Source organism: Pseudorca crassidens, chromosome 5, assembly GCF_039906515.1.
Source record: "Pseudorca crassidens isolate mPseCra1 chromosome 5, mPseCra1.hap1, whole genome shotgun sequence".
In the NCBI taxonomy this organism is placed as follows: domain Eukaryota; kingdom Metazoa; phylum Chordata; class Mammalia; order Artiodactyla; family Delphinidae; genus Pseudorca; species Pseudorca crassidens.
The window spans coordinates 35,051,194-35,069,658 of NC_090300.1; the positions used below are offsets into that span (position 1 = coordinate 35,051,194).

An 18,465-nucleotide genomic window follows, 5' to 3' on the forward strand; every position below is an offset into this window, starting at 1 on the left:
TACCAGTTTTAGGTTTTTAAAAAGAAATTAATCAAAAATTTAAAAATATCAAAAAAATGTAAAAATTAATAATACTAAGAATAACTGTTTACTATCAGTGAGAGAAATGAAATTTGATAATTTTTCACCAAGGAATCTCTAGTCAACTTGACAATTTGAATTGTAAGTCAGTCTCCTTTCTTTTTCTTTATATCTACTGAAGTGGAAACCTCTAATTCACAAGTAGAGGTCACCAGGAATAGAAGTATGTGTTTGGTGGTTCTGTCAGAGTTTTTGATAAGCAGAGCAAATGCAGACACAGAAATTACAGAGAGATTGCTCTTTGTAGATGACTTTAATGCACATGAACAACTCAATGCTGGAAGCCTGGCTCTTCTATTAGGCGGTGTGTGTGTGTGTGTGTGTGTGTGGGTGTGTGTGTGTGTGAATGGGTTACTGATCCACTCTAGTTACTATGGCTCTGAAAAGTATTTCTTCATGGTCTTCTGCAGAACTTGGACTTAAACAAAACTATCTAATAAAAATGATTTCGTTCTCTGTCAAGAGGAAACGTTCTCAAGGGGAAAGAGTTAAGCTATTAGTGATGAGCAGTTTCCACCAGTTTAGCCATTTTAGGAAATATCACTACCTTGTCCTCAACAATGAAAATCCTGACATTTCAGCCTGGAGTGATAGATTCAGGCCAATCAAGACACTGAATACACCACTAAGACACCATCTGAGCAAGCCACAGAAATATCTTTACTGCCAGCACGAATATCACAAAAAAGTATTTTCAATATTATCACTAATTTTAAAACCTCACATGAGTACCTCTTTCCTCAAAAGTCAGCATATGCCAGTAAGGATAAGCAGAGCCTTATTCACTGGCAATTTCTTTGCATGGTATGCAAACCTGCAAACTCAAGGGCTACAATTTGCTGGTATTTCCAATTCTCATTTTCATTTGATATCAAGAGGCTTATTTCTCACTTGCCAACTCTTCTCTGGAAATAAAGGAGAACGTGGAGTGACTCTGGGTATAATCCCTTATTTAGGTAGTGATGTCCTTTTTTGCTATATGTAAATTTGGTGTTCTGCCTTTCCATTCTAAAACAGCTGACAAAATATTTAACTAAACAAACAAATAAAAAGTCTTTTCCTGTAGCATAGGTTTTCAGTGATAAATGGAAAATAAAAGTTGCCCAAATTTTCTTCATTGTATATGTGCCACACATAAGCTAATACTTGAGTCATACACTGTGTAAGCAGTTTCTTCCAACTGTAAAGTGAAATAACTGAATAACTCTACCATGCAAACAAAATATGTTAATTGTCCTATACTGTATGCCACTGAGAGTATATATTCAATAGGGTCATATGATAAATTAATTTTGCTTTTTTTGAGATATCTGTCATTAATTCTGAGGCTGATCTTTGTAAGTTTCTTGGAAATACTGTTATCTTTGCCATGAGCAGGGTAGAGAATGACACTTCTCTAATTTGGTTACTTCTATGCCACAAAATTAATTAATTTCATACTAGAAAGCTTATTTTGTATTTTTTTATAGAAAAATTCACTGTACTCTGAAATAACCTAAAACTTTCAATGACTTCATGTCATTATCTGACCAAATTTCATAATAGAAAAGGCACTGGGTAGAACAGATAACCAGTCCAATAAAATTGTTTCTAGGTATTCAGTATGATGCTTTTAATTTGCATCTTTCTGTTTTGGAGGGTAGTATGAGATTATCACAACAGTAGGTACACTTATCTCAGGACATACAGATTCACATTCTGTATTCTCAGTTAGATCTTATTTACTACTTACGTTATGATGTTTTGAGTTGCCCCATTATCATTATTTCACAAGTATTTTACACTTTAATGACTACTACTGAGCAATGGATTCATTTTTAAAAAAATTTTTATTGGAGTATAGTTGATTTACAAAGTTGTATTAGTTTCTGCTTACAACAAAGTGAATCAGCTATACTGGATTCATTTTTGTGAACTGGGGATAAAGCAGCATAATACTAACAATAAAGCATAAATTTAAGAAATGTAAACAATAATATGCAAATGCCATGCAAATATGTCAGCAGCAATAATTAATTGGATCCTGTTAATTGACCTATGTAGTTCTTTTTGTTCAACGACTAACATACTAGCATTTCTCAGAAAATGTGAATTATATGCGAACAAAACGGTTTCATGGCTTTGCACTCTTCCTAAAACTTCCTGGGGGCCACTTGCTAGATGACTATAGACCATCATAGGTCCAGCGATCATACTTCAATAAATACCAAACTAGAAAGTGTATAGAAGGAAAATTTATCTCTTTTATAATTCTGTTCTTTAATATCTTTTCTAAGAACAAATTCCAATAAAAGGTTGCTCTGTAGACAGCATTCTCTGAATTGGTAGAAGGTTGGACTAGATTATCTTTAACATCTTTTCTAATTCTTGAGATTCTAATATACTATTAATACGTCCTTAGTTTATAGAACAGTCAGCAATCAGAACCCAATAATTCCTATTGGAATTGAAACCAGGGTTATGTATAGAATTCTTAAGCATGAATAACTTCACTTATTCACTCAATAAATACTTACTGTGTATCTATTATGTGCCAGGCACTATTCTAGGTATTGGAGATATAGCAACATCTAAATATAGACAAAGTCCCTCCTCTCATGGAGTTTATGTTATAGAGAAGGAGATGGACAATAAACAAAAAAATTACATATCAGTGATATAGGCGCTAAGAAGGAAAATAAAGCAGAACAAAGGAACAGAAGTGTAGAGGGAGGGGACAGGGAGAAGAAGGGTGAAGAAGGCAGAGGGTGATCAGGGAAGGTCTCACTAAGAAAGGAATGTCTGAGCACACATATGGATGAAGTGAGGGAGTGAGTCATGTGGAAATCTGTAGGAAGAGCATTCCAGGCAGAGGAAAGAGTAAGAACAAAGCACCTGAGGCAGAAGCAGGTTTGGTCTATTCCAGGAACAGAGAGAAGGCAGGCTGTTGTTGCTGAAGCAGAGTGATGAGATGGGGAAACACTGGAGGGTCTGAGCAGAGGAGTGACATGGTCTGACTTATATTTTCAAAGGATAACTCTGCTTTGTGGAGACTAGACTGTAGGGCAATGAGGGTGTAAGTAGGGAGACCAATTAGAAGGAATCCATGTGAAAAACAAGGATGAGTGGCTGGGCCAGGGTGATTGTAGTAGAGGTAGTTTAGTAGAGTGTTGTGGTTAACAGGCAAAAATAACTTCTGAGATAGTCTTGGATGACAGTGACACCTTATGGTTCAAATAAAGTCTTATAAAGTTTTATGACAGAAGAGAATCAATGTAAAAGCAAATAATGAAGTTCCTACAGTAGAAAAAGAATGGTGGTATTCTGTAGCTCAACAGAAACCAACAAATTCATAGCCAACAAAAAGTGCCCTAAGAATGAGAGGGCCTTCCTCAGAGGAGACTGTTCTATTTACCAGAGGCAGGGATCATCTCCCCCGGGTATGGCTGTGAATGTGAGGTGTGCCCTGAGGTTGGTTCAGCTGTGGAGTTCTTCCAAAGATAATCTGGAAGCTAGGGCAGAGAATGCCTGGTGTGGCTGCAGTGTGAGCTGTAGGCCTGTGTGCTCTCACTCATACTGCATGCCCTGCCTGTGACTGACCAAATGAGGCTGTGTATGAGAAACATGGAATGAGAACACCCCACAAAATAGGAGATTGTGATCATGTTATTTTAAATTCTTACATGATTTGTTTTCTGATTACATACAATCTATTTTTCATTATCATTTCAGTTCTAACTTTGAGGCACTATAGATACATCTTTTTTTGGAAAAGGATGTTGAAGATTCTTTTCAGTATTATTTGCAAATGCTAAAGATCAACTGGGTATCAATATTAATGATACAGCAAAAGGTATACCTCATAATACCAGACCGAATGAGCATATCACTTAAATTTTATATACAAGAGACCTCTTAAGCGCTGGACACATATAAGAAGGCAAATAGATAGAAATAATTAATTCAATTTTACTTCCTTCCACTTAAAATAATCATTATAGCCCATTTTGCATAAAGATCTGAAAGCCTGGATACTAGATAATGACAAAAAGGAGACTTATAGAGTTATATTAAGACAAAAAGGGACTCGGCCTACCGTGGTGATGTAGCGGGAGTGGAATTCTGGAGCATCTTTCAGGAACGTGAGGCCAGGATGTGTATCTACCACATCCTGAAAAAGAACAAAACCAAACTAAATTAACAAACATACCCCAAAAAACCCCAAGACACTTACAGAACTTTTTTCCCTCTTGTAGAATACTTGCCAGTTGAGCAAACTCGCTGTTTCAGAATATTGAACAATGTACTTAAAATTTAATTAGTACTTTATTAAATTCAAATATTTCACAAGCATACTTATGTGTGTTTTTTCACAGTATATGTCAATAAAAAGTTAAATTTTAATTTAGCTATATTTGGTGATTTATGAATCAAATGTCTTACAGGTACATACTGTAATTCTAACATGCATTTCCGGGAAATTCATCCCACAGATCTTGGTAGGGATTGCTAAGTGAAATTTACACAGAAAGGATGATAGACACAAGCCCACTAGAACGATTCTTTCTCAAACTACAGACATGGGAAATTTTTGGGGAAAAAAATAGCCTTGTAGCCAAATAGCTTTAAATCTATGTTAAGTTCTATGAACCAGCTAATGTTCATCAAAATAACTGTGTTGACAAATTTGTTTTCCAATTTAGGATTTTATTTATTTTAAAATCTGATATTTTGTTCTCATGGAAGACTATTAGAATATTAAATCCTTGAAATACTGTTTTTATTTTCTAATTAGGTTTTAAAAGCACTTTGAATGAGCCTAGAGAACCTAATGGAGATAATTACTGTTAATTTAATAACCAGAGGCAACAGCAATGCTAACATAGATATAATCTATTAATTGGCTAGTCATGAATGGACAGACATCAGTTATCTCTCTTTCCTTTGTTTCTTCAGAGCAGTTAGCTATTCATACCTACCAATACAGTCTAAAACCAATGGACCTTACTATTTCTTTAAATTTTATTTGGAAATAATTTTAGACTTACAGTAAATTGCAAAAATTTTATAGAGAGATTTCCTACATCTTTCTCCCAGCTTCCCATAATGGTAACAACTTACAAACCATAGTACAATTATCAAAACTAGGAAATGAACATTGATGTAATGCTAAACTACAGACCTTATTCAAAAATTTCCAGCTTTTCCCCTAATCTGTTTTTTCTGTTCCAGCATCCTAACTGCATTGGTTCTTGTGTCTCATTGGTCTCTTCCAATCTGTGGCAGTTCTTCAGTCTTTCCTTTTATTTCATGATTCTGACACTTTATGAGTTCTGGTTAGTTATTCTGTAGAATGTCTCTCAATGTGGCATTGTCTGGTATTTCCTCATCATTAAAGTTACACACTTTTAATGGGTATACCACAGAAGTGATGTTGTGTCCTTTTCAGTCTTACAAGGAGTATGTGATGCTGATATGTTTTACAACTTGTGTTAATTTTAGAACACACTTGGTTAAAGTGGTATCTGCTGGGTTGCCACCATAAATTTATTACCATTTAATAACTGATAAATATCATGGGGGAGATACTTTAAGACACTGCTAATATCCTGTTTCTCTGAAAACTTGTGCCCACAGATTTCAGCAGCCATTGACGGAAACTGACTGTGGCATTGATATAGTGGTGTTTACCTTATTTATTTATTAAACATCTGTATTGGAGTATAATTGCTTTACAATGGTGTGTTAGTTTCTGCTTTGTAACAAAGTGAACCAGCTATACATAAACATATATCCCCATATCTCTTCCCTCTTGCAGCTTCCTCCCACCCTCCCTATCCCACCCCTCTAGGTGGTCACAAAGCACCGAGCTGATCTCCCTGTGCTATGCGGCTGCTTCCCACTAGCTATCTACTTTACATTTGGTAGTATATATAAGTCCATGCCACTCTCTCACTTCGTCCCAGCTTACCCTTCCCCCTCCCCGTGTCCTCAAGTCCATCCTCTACATCTGCATCTTTATTCCTCTCCTGCCCCTAGGTTCTTCATAACCATTTTTTTTAAGATTCCATATATATGTGTTAGCATATGGTATTTGTTTTTCTCTTTATGACTTACTTCAGCCTGTATGACAGACTCTAGGTCCATCCACCTCACTACAAATACCTCAGTGTCATTACTTTTTATGGCTGAGTAATATTCCATTGTATATATGTGTCACATCATCTTTATCCATTCAGCTGTTGATGGACACTTAGGTTGCTTCCATGTCCGGGCTATTGTAAACAGTGCTAAAATGAACATTGTGGTACATGACTCTTTTTGAATTATGGTTTTCTCAGGGTATATGCCCAGTAGTGGGATTGCTGGGTCGTATGGTAGCTCAATTTTTAGCTTTTCAAGGAACCTCCATATTGTTCTCCGTAGTGGCTGTATCAATTTACATTCCCAACAACAGTGCAAGAGGGTTCCCTTTTTTCCACACCCTCTTCAGCATTTATTGTTTGTAGATTTTTTGATGAAGGCCATTCTGACTGGTGTGAGGCGATACCTCAGTGTAGGTTTTTTTTTTTTTTTTTTTTGGCGGTACGCGGGCCTCTCACTGTTGTGGCCTCTCCGGTTGTGGAGCACAGGCTCTGGACGCACAGGCTCATCGGCCATGGCTCATGGGCCCAGCTGCTTCACGGCATGTGGGTTCTTCCTGGACCGGGGCACGAACCCTTGTCCCCTGCATCGGCAGGCGGACTCCCCAGGTGGACTCCCAACCACTGCACCACCAGGGAAGCCCCTCAGTGTAGTTTTGATTTGCATTTCTCTAATGAGTGATGTTGAGCATTCTTTCATGTGTTTGTTGGCAAGCTGTATATCTTCTTTGGAGAAATGTCTATTTAGGTCTTCTGCCCATTTTTGGATTGGGTTGTTTGTTTTTTTGAAATTAAGCTGCATGAGCTGCTTGTAAATTTTAGAGATGAATCTTCTGTCAGTTTCTTCATTTGCAAATATTTTCTCCCACTCTGAGGGTTGTCTTTTCGTCTTGTTTATGGTATCCTTTGCTGTGCAAAAGCTTTTAAGTTTCACTAGGTCCCATTTGTTTATTTTTGTTTTTATTTCCATTTCTCTAGGAGGTGGGTCAAAAAGGAACTTGCTCTGATTTATGTCATAGTGTTCCGCCTATGTTTTCCTCTAGGAGTTTTATAGTGTCTGGCCTTACATTTATGTCTTTTTTTTTTTTTTTTTTGCGGTACACGGTCCTCTCACTGTTGTGGCCTCTCCCGTTGCGGAGCACAGGCTCCGGATGCACAGGCTCAGCGGCCATGGCTCACGGGCCCAGCCACTCCATGGCATGTGCGATCCTCCTGGACCGGGGCACGAACCTGTGTCCCCTGCATCGGCAGGCGGACTCTCAACCACTGCGCCACCAGGGAAGCCCCACATTTATGTCTTTAATCCATTTTGAGTTTATTTTTGTGTATGGTGTTAGGGAGTATTCTAATTTCATTCTTTTACATGTGGCTGTCCAGGACCACTTACTGAAGAAGCTATCTTATCTCCATTGTATATTCTGGCCTCCTGTATCAAAAATAAGGTGACAATATGTGTGTGGGTTTGTCTCTGGGCTTTCTATCCTGTTCCATTGATCTATATTTCTGTTTTTGTGCCAGTATCATACTGTCTTGATTACTATAGCTTTGTAGTATAGTCTGAAGTCAGGGAGCCTGATACCTCCAGCTCTGTTTTTCTTTGTAAGGATTGCTTTGGCTATTCGGGGTCTTTTGTGTTTCCATACAAATTGTAAAATTTTTTGTTCTAGTTCTGTGAAAAATACCATTGGTAGTTTGATAGGGATTGCACTGAATCTGTAGATTGCTTTGGGTAGTATAGTCATTTTCACAATGTTGATTATTCCAGTCCAAGAACATGGTATACCTCTCCATCTGTTTCTATCATCTTTAATTTCTTTCATCAGTGTCTTATAGTTTTCTGCATATAGGTCTTTTGTCTCCTTAGGTTGGTTTATTCCTGGGTATTTTATTCTTTTCGTTGCAGTGGTAAATGGGAGTGTTTCCTTAATTTCTCTTTCAAATTTTTCATCATTAGTGTATAGGAATGCAAGAGATTTCTGTGCATTAATTTTGTATCCTGCTACTTTACCAAATTCATTGATTAGCTCTAGTAGTTTTCTGGTAGCATCCTCTATGTATAGTATCATGCCATCTGAAAACAGTGACAGCTTTACTTCTTCTTTTCCAATTTGGATTCCTTTTATTTCTTTTTCTTCTCTGATTGCTGTGGCTAAAACTTCCAAAACTATATTGAATAACAGTGGTGAGAGTGGGCACCCTTGTCTTGTTCCTGATCTTAGAGGAAATGCTTTCAGTTTTTCACCATTAAGGACGATGCTGGCTGTGGGTTTGTCATATATGACCTTCAATATGTTGAGATAAGTTCCCTCTATGCCTACTTTCTGGAGGATTTTTATCATAAATTGGTGTTGAATTTTGTCAAAAGCTTTTTCTGACTTTATTGAGATGATCATATGGTTTTTGTTCTTCAATTTGTTAATATGCTGTGTCACATTGATTGATGTGCATATACTGAAGAATTCTTGCATTCCTGCGATAAACCCCACTTGATCATGGTGTATGATCCTTTTAATGTGCTGTTGGATTCTCTTTGCTAGTATTTTGTTGAGGATTTTTGCATCTGTGTTCATCAGTGATATTGGCCTGTAGTTTTCTTTCTTTGTGACATCTCTGTCTGGTTTTGATATCAGGGCGATGGTGGCCTCATAGAATGAGTTGGGGAGTGTTCCTACCTCTGCTATATTTTGGAAGAGTTTGAGAAGAATAGGTGTTAGTTCATCTCTAAATGTCTGAAAGAATTCACCTGTGAAGGCAATTGGTCCTGGGCTTTTGTTTGTTGGAAGATTTTTAATCACAGTCTCAATTTCAGTGCTTGTGATTGGTCTGTTTATATTTTCTATTTCTTCCTGGTTCAGTCTTGGAAGGTTGTGCGTTTCTAACAATTTGTCCATTTTTCCAGGTTGTCCATTTTATTGGCATAGAGTTGCTTGTAGTAGTCTCTTATGAGGCTTTGTATTTCTGCAGTGTCCACTGTAACTTCTCCTACTTCATTTCTAATTTTATTGATTTGAGTCCTCTCCCTCTCTTTCTTGATGAGTCTGGCTAATGGTTTATCAATTTTCTTTATCTTCGCAAAGAACCAGCTTTTAGTTTTATTAATTTTTGTTATTATTTTATTAATTTTGTTATTGCTATTTCATATATTTCTCCTCAGAACTTTATGTTTTCTTTCCTTCTACTAATTTTGGGTTTTGTCTGTTCTTCTTTCTCTTGTTCCTTTTGGTGTAAGGTTCATTTATTTGAGATTTTTATTGTTTCTTGAGGTAGGCTTGTATTGCTATAAACTTCCCTCTTAGAACTGCTTTTGCTGCATCCCATAGGTTTTGGATCATCACGTGTTTGTTGTCATTTGTCTCTAGATTTTTTTTTGATTTCCTTTGATTTCTACAGTGATCTCTTGGTTATTTAGTAACATATTGTTTAGCCTCCATGTGTTTGTGTTTGTTTTCCCTTTAACTGATTTCTAATCTCATGGTGCTGTGGTCGGAAAAGATGCTTGATATGATTTCAATTTTCTTAAATTTACTGAGGCTTGATTTGTGACCCAAGATGTGATCTATCCTGGAGAATGTTCCGTGTGCACTTGAGAAGAAAGTGTAATCTGCTGTTTTCTGATGGAATGTCCTATAAATATAAATTAAGTCTGTCTTGTTTAATGTGTCATTTAAAGCTTATGTTTCCTTATTTATTTTCTGTTTGGATGATCTCTCCATTGGTGTAAGTGAGGTGGTAAAGTCCCCCACTATTATTGTGTTACTGTTGATTTTCTCTTTTATAGCTGTTAGCAGTTGCCTTATGTGTCGAGGTGCTCCTATGCTGGGTGCATATATATTTATAATTGTTATATCTTCTTCTTGGATTGATCCCTTGATCATTATTTAGTGTCCTTCCTTGTCTTTTGTAACATTCTTTATTTTAAAGTCTATTTTATCTGATATGAGTATTGCTACTCCAGCTTTCTTTTGATTTCCATTTGCATGGAATATCTTTTTCCATCCCCTCACTCTCAGTCTGTATGTGTCCCTAGGTCTGAAGTGGGACTCTTGTAGACAGCATGTATACGGGTCTCGTTTTTGTATCCATTCAGCCAGTCTATGTGTTTTGGTGGGAGCATTTAATCCATTTACATTTAAGGTAACTATCAATATGTATGTTTCTATTACCATTTTCTTAATTGTTTTGGGTTTGTTATTGTAGGTCTTTTCCTTCTCTTGTGTTTCCTGCCTGGAGAAGTTCCTTTAGCATTTGTTGTAAAGCTGTTTGGTGCTGCTGAAATCTCTTAACTTTTGCTTGTCTGTAAAGGTTTTAATTTCTCCATCGAATCTGAATGAGATCCTTGTTGGGTAGAGTAATCTTGGTTGTAGGTTTTTCTCCTTCATCACTTTAACTATGTCCTGCCACTCCTTTCTGGCTTGCAGGGTTTCTGCTGAAAGAACAGCTGTTAAGCTTATTGGGATTCCCTTATATGTTATTTGTTGTTTTTCTGTTCCTGCTTTTAATATTTTTTCTTTGCATTTAATTTTTGATAGTCTGATTAATATGTGTCTTGGCGTGTTTCTCCTTGGATTTATCCTGTATGGGACACTCTGTGCTTCCTGGACTTGATTAACTATTTCCTTTCCCATATTAGGGAAGCTTTCAACTATAATCTCTCCTAATATTTTCTCAGTCCTTTTCTCTTTTTCTTCTTCTTCTGGGACCCCTATAATTCGAATGTTGGTGCATTTAATGTTGTCCCAAAGGTCTCTAAGACTGTCCTCAATTCTTTGCATTATTTTTTCTTTATTCTGCTCTGCAGTAGTTATTTCCACTATTTTATCTTCCAGGTCACGTATCCATTCTTCTGCCTCAGTTATTCTGCTATTGATTCATTCTAGAGAATTTAAATTTCATTTACTGTATTGTTCATCATTGTTTCTTTACTCTTTAGTTCTTCTAGGTCCTTGTTAAACATTTCTTGTATTTTCTCCATTCTATTTCCAAGATTTTGGATCATGTTTACTATCATTACTCTGAATTCTTTTTCAGGTAGACTGCCTATTTCTTCTTCATTTGGTAGGTCTGGTGGGTTTTTACCTTGCTCCTTCATCTGCTGTGTGTTTTGCTGCCTTCTCATTTTGTTTAACTCACTGTGTTAGGGGTCTCCTTTTCACAGGCTGAAGGTTCGTAGTTCCTGTTGTTTTTGGTGTCTTCCCCCAGTGACTAAGGGTGGTTCAGTGGGCTGTGTAGGCTTCCTGGTGGAAGGTACCAGTGCCTGTGTTCTGCTGGATGAGGCTGGATCTTGTCTTTCTGGTGGGTAGATCCACATCCGGTGGTGTGTTTTGGCGTGTCTGTAACCTTATTATGATTTTAGGCAGCCTCTGTGCTAATGGGTGGGGTTGTGTTCCTGTCTTGCTAGTTGTTTGGCATAGGGTTTCCAGCACTGTAGCTTGCTGGTCGTTGAGTGGAGCTGGGTCTTAGCGTTGAGATGGAGATTTCTGGGCGAGCTTTCGCCATTTGATGTTATGTGGAGCTGGGAGGTCTCTGGTGGACCAATGTCCTGAACTTGGCTCTCCCACCTCAGAGGCACAGGCCTGACACCTGGCCAGAGCACCAAGACCCTGTCAGACACACGGCTCAGAAGAAAAGGGAGAAAAAAAGAAAGAAAGAAAGAGAAATACAATAAAGTTATTAAAATAAAAAATTATTGAAAATAAAAAAATGAAAAATAGGGCTTCCTTGGTGGCGCAGTGGTTGAGAGTCCGCCTGCCGATGCAGCGGACACAGGTTCGTGCCCCGGTCTGGGAAGATCCCACATGCCGTGGAGCGGCTGGGCCCGTGAGCCATGGCCACTGAGCCTGCACATCTGGAGCCTGTGCTCCGCAATGGGAGAGGCCACAACAGTGAGAGGCCCACGAACCGCAAAAAAAAAAAAAAAAGAAAAAGAAAAAGATATGAAAAAAAGAGAAAGGAATAAAAGAAGGAAGAGAGCAACCAAACCAAAAAACAAATCCACGAATGATAACAAACGCTAAAAGTTATAGTAAAAAAAATAAATAAAACGGACAGACAGAACCCTAGGACAAATGGTAAAAGCAAAGCTATACAGACAAAATCACACAAAGAAGCATACACATACACACTCACAATAAGAGAAAAAGGAAAAAATATATATATATCATTGCTCCCAATGTCCACCACCTCAATTTTGGGATGATTCGTTGTCTATTCACGTATTCCACAGATGCAGGGTACATCAAGTTGATTGTGGAGATTTAATCCACTGCTCCTGAGGCTGCTGGGAGAAACTTCCCTTTCTCTTCTTTGTTCACACAGCTCCTGGGGTTCAGCTTTGAATTTGCCGCACCTCTGTGTGTAGGTCACCTGAGGGCGTCTGTTCCTGCCCAGACAGGATAGGGTTAAAAGTAGCAGCTGATTAGGGGACTCTGGCTCACTCAGGCTGGCGGGAGGGAGGGGTAAGGAATGCGGGGTGAGCCTGCAGCAACAGGCCAGAATGACATTGCAACAGCCTGAGGCGTGCCATGCGTTCTCCCGGGGTAGGTGTCCCTGGATCCTGGGACCCTGGCCGTGGTGGGCTGCACAGGCTCCCTGGAAGGGGAGGTGTGGAGAGTGACCTGTGCTCGCACACAGGCTTCTTAGTGGCTGCAGCAGCAGCCCTAGTGTCTCATGCCGTCTCTGGTGTCCGTGCTGATGGCTGCAGCTTGCACCTGTCTCTGGCACTCATCTGGGCGGTGCTCTGAATCCCCTCTCCTCATGCACCCCGAAACAATGGTCTCTTGCCTCTTAGGCAGTTCCAGACTTTTTCCTGGACCTCCTCCTGGCTAGCTGTGGTGCACTAGCCCTCTCAGGCTGTGTTCGTACAGGCAACCCCAGTCCTCTCCCTGGGATCTGACCTTCCAAGCCCGAGCCTCAGCTCCCAGCCCCAACCCGTCCCAGCGGGTAAGCAGACAAGGCTCTCAGGCTGGTGAGTGCTGGTCGGCAGCAATCTTCTGTGTGGGAATCTCTCTGCTTTGCCCTCTGCACCCCTGTTGCTGCGCTCTCCTCTGTGGCTCCAAGCTTCCCCCCTACCCACCCCCCGTCTCCACAAGTAAAGGGGCTTCCTAGTGTGTGGAAACTTTTCCTCCTTCACAGCTCCCTCCCACTGGTGCAGGTCCCATCCCTATTCTTTCGTCTGTTTTTTCTTTTGCCCTACCCAGGTACGTGGGGAGTTTCTTGCCTTTTGGGAGGTCTGAGGTCTTCTGCCAGCACTCAGCAGGTGTTCTGTAGGAGTTGTTCCACATGTAGATGTATTTCTGATGTATTTGTGGGGAGAAAAGTGATCTCCACGTCTTACTCTTCTGCCATCTTGAAGGTCTCCCCCTACCTAAGTCTCCCCCTTCCTTCTATAAGGAAGAGCTGTCCTTTCTCTCCGGCGTACTTATTTGTTCAATTTATGAGCTAGCTTTGGTCACTGGGAACTCTTTTAAATTGGCTCCTGTGTCCTCTTGACATGTCCCAACCTTTTGTAAGCACTTCTGTATTTTTTGGTATCACAAGATGGTCCAGTCTCATCTTATATTTTTGATGCTCCAGCCCCAGAATCAACCTTTTCTCCAAGCAGCCCTGATTCCTTTTACTGCAGAATGGTATTGAGAAACCACATCTGGGGGCTGCTTGTTACTACTAGGGTGTCGTTGCTAGTGGACCCTCTTGGCAGACAGAACTAGGAATATATATATGTGTGTATATCAGTCCACGCGTACACATATATTTCTTTCTCTTTCTATCTGTGTATATTAAAAACTATGTAATCATACAGATAACTGATTTCAATTCAATACCACGTTCATTCATGACTTCCCCCTTTCCTTTGTAACTTTAACAGACTTGCCAACACCTACCCTATTGAGAAAGTAATTTACTAAGTAGGCTACAGTATTTGTGTACAGTACCTTTTGTCTTTAGTCTTAAGAGTATCCAGTTAACATATTCTTTCCAAGGTTACTTAGGTTAGCTCTTTCCTAATCTTCCTTTATCCTCTTTAATGTGGTTGTGCTGTCCATTTGTAATACAGTTCAGTTCATTTGTTACTGTTTATATTCTATTTTGGGTTTCTTGCCTACAGGTCTTGGTTGATTATAATTCATTATTTATTGCAGGGAGAGTATGCAAAACATTACTATGGTTCTAAGAGTCAAATCTAACGTAAAACTGACATCTTAATAATATCAAGTCTTCCCATCAATAAAGAAGACAATCTCTCCATTTATATAAATCTTAATTTCTCTCAGCAATGTTTACTGTTTTCAGTATACATGTTTTGCACATCTACTGTCAGATCTGCCTCTAGTATTTGATATTTTGGGGTAGTATTATAAACGGTATTTAAAAGGTTTCAATTTCCAATTATTTGTTGCTAGCATATAGAAAGAAAATTGAGTTTTGTACATTGATAATGTAACTGTAACCTTGCTAAACTCACTTATTAGATACAGCTTTAAAGTGATTGGCTCAAGATGGCGGAGTAGAAGGACGTGCACTCACTCCCTCTTGCAAGAGTGCCGGAATCACAACTAACTGCTGAACAATCATCCAGAGGAAGACACTGGAACTCACCAAAAAAGATACCCCACATCCAAAGACAAAGGAGAAGCCACAGTGAGACAGTATGAGGGGCACAATCACAATAAAATCAAATCCCATAACTGCTGGGTGGGTGACTCACAAACTGGAGAACAATTATACCACAGAAGTCCACCCACTGGAGTTAAGGTTCTGAGCCCCACGTCAGGCTTCCCAACCTGGGGGTCAGGCAACGGGAGGAGGAATTCCCAGAGAATCAGACTTCTCAGCCTAGAGGGATTTGATTCCAGGACTTTGACAGGACTGGGGGAAACAGACTACAGTCTTGGAGGGCACACACAAAGTAGTGTGCACATCAGGACCCAGGGGGAAGGAGCAGTGACTCCATAGGAGACGGAATCAGACCTACCTGCTAGTGTTGGAGGGTCTCTCACAGAGGCGGGGGTGTGGCTGTGGCTCACCACGGGGACAAGGACACTGGCAGCAGAAGTTCTGGGGAGTACTCCTTGGCATGAGCCCTCCAGGAGTCTGCCATTAGCCCCACCAAAGAGGCTGTAGCCTCCAGTGCTGGGCTGCCTCAGGCCAAACAACCAACAGGGAGAGAACTCAGCCCTACCCATCAGCAGACAAGAAGATTAAAGTTTTACTGAGCTCTGCCCACTAGAGCAACACCCAGCTCTACCCAACACCAGTCCCTCCCATCAGGAAGCTTGCATAAGCCTCTTAGATAGCCTCATCCACCAGAAGGCACACGGCAGAAGCAAGAAGAACTACAATCCTGCAGCCTGTGGAACGAAAACCACATTCACAGAAAGATAGACAAAATGTAAAGGCAGAGGACTATGTACCAGATAGAGGAACCAGATAAAAACCCAGAAAAACAACTAAAAGAAGTGGAGATACGCAACCTTCCAGAAAAAGAATTCAGAATAATGATAGTGAAGATGATCCAGGACCTCAGAAAAAGAATGGAGGCAAAGATTGAGAAGATGCAAGAAATGTTTAACAAATACCTAGAAGAATTAAAGAACAAACAAACAGAGATGAACAATACAATAACTGAAATGAAAAATACACTAGAAGGAATCAATAACAGAATAACTGAGGCAGAACAGATAAGTGACCTGGAAGACAGAATGGTGAAATTCACTGCTGCAGAACAGAATAAAGAATGAAAAGAAATGAAGACAGCCTAAGAGACCTCTGGGACAACATTAAACGCAACAACATTTGCATTATAGGGGTCCCAGAAGGAGAAGAGAGAAAGGACTAGAGAAAATATTTGAAGAGATTATAGTTGAAAACTTCCATAACATGGGAAAGGAAATAGCCACCCAAGTCCAGGGAGTGCGGAGAGTCCCAGGTAGGATAAACCCAAGGAGAAACATGCTGAGACACATAGTAATAAAATTGACAAAAATTAAAGACAAACAAAAACTATTAAAAGCAATAAGGGAAAAATAACATACAAGGGAACTCCCATAAGGTTAACAGCTGATTTCTCAGCAGAAACTCTACAAGCCAGAAGGGAGTGGCACCATATATGTAAAGCGATGAAAGGGAAGAAACTACAACCAAGATTACTCTAGCTGGCAAGGATCTCATTCAGATTTGAGAGAGGAATCAAAAGCTTTACAGAAAAGCAAAAGCTAAGAGAATTCAGCACCACCAAACCAGCTCTACAAGAAATGCTAAAGGAACTTCTCTAAGTGAGAAACACAAGAGAAGAAAAGGACCTACAAAAACAAACCCAAAACAATTAAGAAAATGGTAACAGGAACATATATATCAATAACTACCCTAAATGTGAACGGATTAAATGCTCCAACCAAAAGACACAGGCTCACTTAATGGATACAAAAACAAATCCATATACATGCTGTCTACAAGAGACCCACTTCAGACCTAGGGACACATCCAGACAGAAAGTGAAGGGATGGAAAAAGATATTCCATGCAAATGGAAATCAAAAGAAAGCTGGAGTAGCAATACTCATATCAGATAAAATAGACTTTAAAATAAAGAATGCTACAAAAGACAAGGAAGGACACTATATAATGATCAAGGGATCAATCCAAGAAGAAGATATAACAATTATAAATATTTATGCACCCAACAAAGGAGCGCCTCAATACATAAGGCAAATGCTAACAGCTATAAAAGAGGAAATCGACAGTAACACAGTAATAGTGGGGGACTTTAACACCTCACTTACACCAATGGACGGATCATCCAGACAGAAAATTAATAAGGAAACACAAGTTTAAATGAAAAAATAGACCAGATAGATTTAATTGATATTTGTAGGATATTCCATCAGAAAACAGCAGATTACACTTTCTTCTCAAGTGCACACGGAACATTCTCCAGGATAGATCACATCTTGGGTCAAAAATCAAGCCTCGATTAATTTAAGGGAACTGAAATCATATCAAGCATCTTTTCTGACCACAACGTCATGAGATTAGAAATAAATTACAGGGGAGGGCTTCCCTGGTGGTGCAGTGGTTGAGAGTCCGCCTGCCGATGCAGGGAACACGGGTTCATGCCCTGGTCCGGGAAGATCGCACATGCCGCGGAGCAGCTGGGCCCGTGAGCCATGGCCGCCAAGCCTGTGCGTCCGGAGCCTGTGCTCTGCAGCGGGAGAGGCTACAACAGTGAGAGGCCCATGTACCGCAAAAAGAAAAAAAAAAAAAGAAACATACAAAAATTACAGGGGAGAAAAACGTAAAAAACACTAACACATGGAGGCCAAACAATACACTACTAAATAACCAAGAGATCACTGAAGAAATCAAAGAGGAAATCAATAAAAACCTAGAGACAAATGATAACAAAAAACCACGACGATCCAAAACCTATGGGATGCAGCAAAAGCAGTTCTAAGACAGAAGGTTATAGCAATACAATCCTACCTCAAGAAACAATAAAAATCTCAAATAAACTAACCTTACACCTAAAGGAACAAGAGAAAGAAGAACAAACAAAACCCAAAATTAGCAGAAGGAGAGAAATCATAAAGTTCAGAGCATAAATAAATGAAATAAAAACAAAGAAAACAATAGCAAAGATCAATAAAACTAAAAGCTCGTTCTTTGAGAAGATAAACAAAATTGATAAAACATTAGCCAGACTCATCAAGAAAAAGAGGGAGAGGACTAAATTCAATAAAATTAGAAATGAAATAGGAGAAGTTACAATGGACACTGCAGAAATACAAAGCCTCATAAGAGACTGCTACAAGCAACTCTATGCCAATAAAATGGACAACCTGGAAGAAATGGACAAATTCTTAGAAAGGTATAACCTTCCCAGACTGAACCAGGAAGAAATAGAAAATATGAACAGACTAATCACAAGTAATGAAATTGAAACTGTGATTAAAAATCTTCCAACAAACAAAAGTCCAGGACCAGATGGCTTCATAGGTGAATTCTACCAAACATTTAGAGAAGAGTTAACACCCATCCTACTCAAACTCTTCCAAAAAACTGCAGAGGAAGCAACACTCCCAAACTCATTCTACGAGGCCACCCTGATACCAAAACCAGACAAAGATACTACAAAAAAAGAAAATTACAGACCAATATCACTGATGAATATAGATGCAAAAATCCTCAACAAAATACTAGCAAACAGAATCCAACAACACATTAAAAGGATCATACACCATGAGCAAGTGGGATTTATCCCAGGGATG

General features: G+C 39.3%; 1 protein-coding gene across 6 annotated transcripts in view; it reads right to left on the reverse strand.

Annotated features, from left to right (window-relative positions):
• PPP2R3A (protein phosphatase 2 regulatory subunit B''alpha) overlaps positions 1-18,465 on the reverse strand; it is a 222,791-nt gene that overhangs the window by 86,020 nt on the left and 118,306 nt on the right. For all 6 annotated transcript variants that reach the window (XM_067737736.1, XM_067737738.1, XM_067737739.1 and 3 more), the window contains one exon: positions 4,157-4,231. In XM_067737736.1, the coding sequence (XP_067593837.1) occupies positions 4,157-4,231 (75 nt within the window). The remainder of the gene's footprint in view (positions 1-4,156; positions 4,232-18,465) is intronic.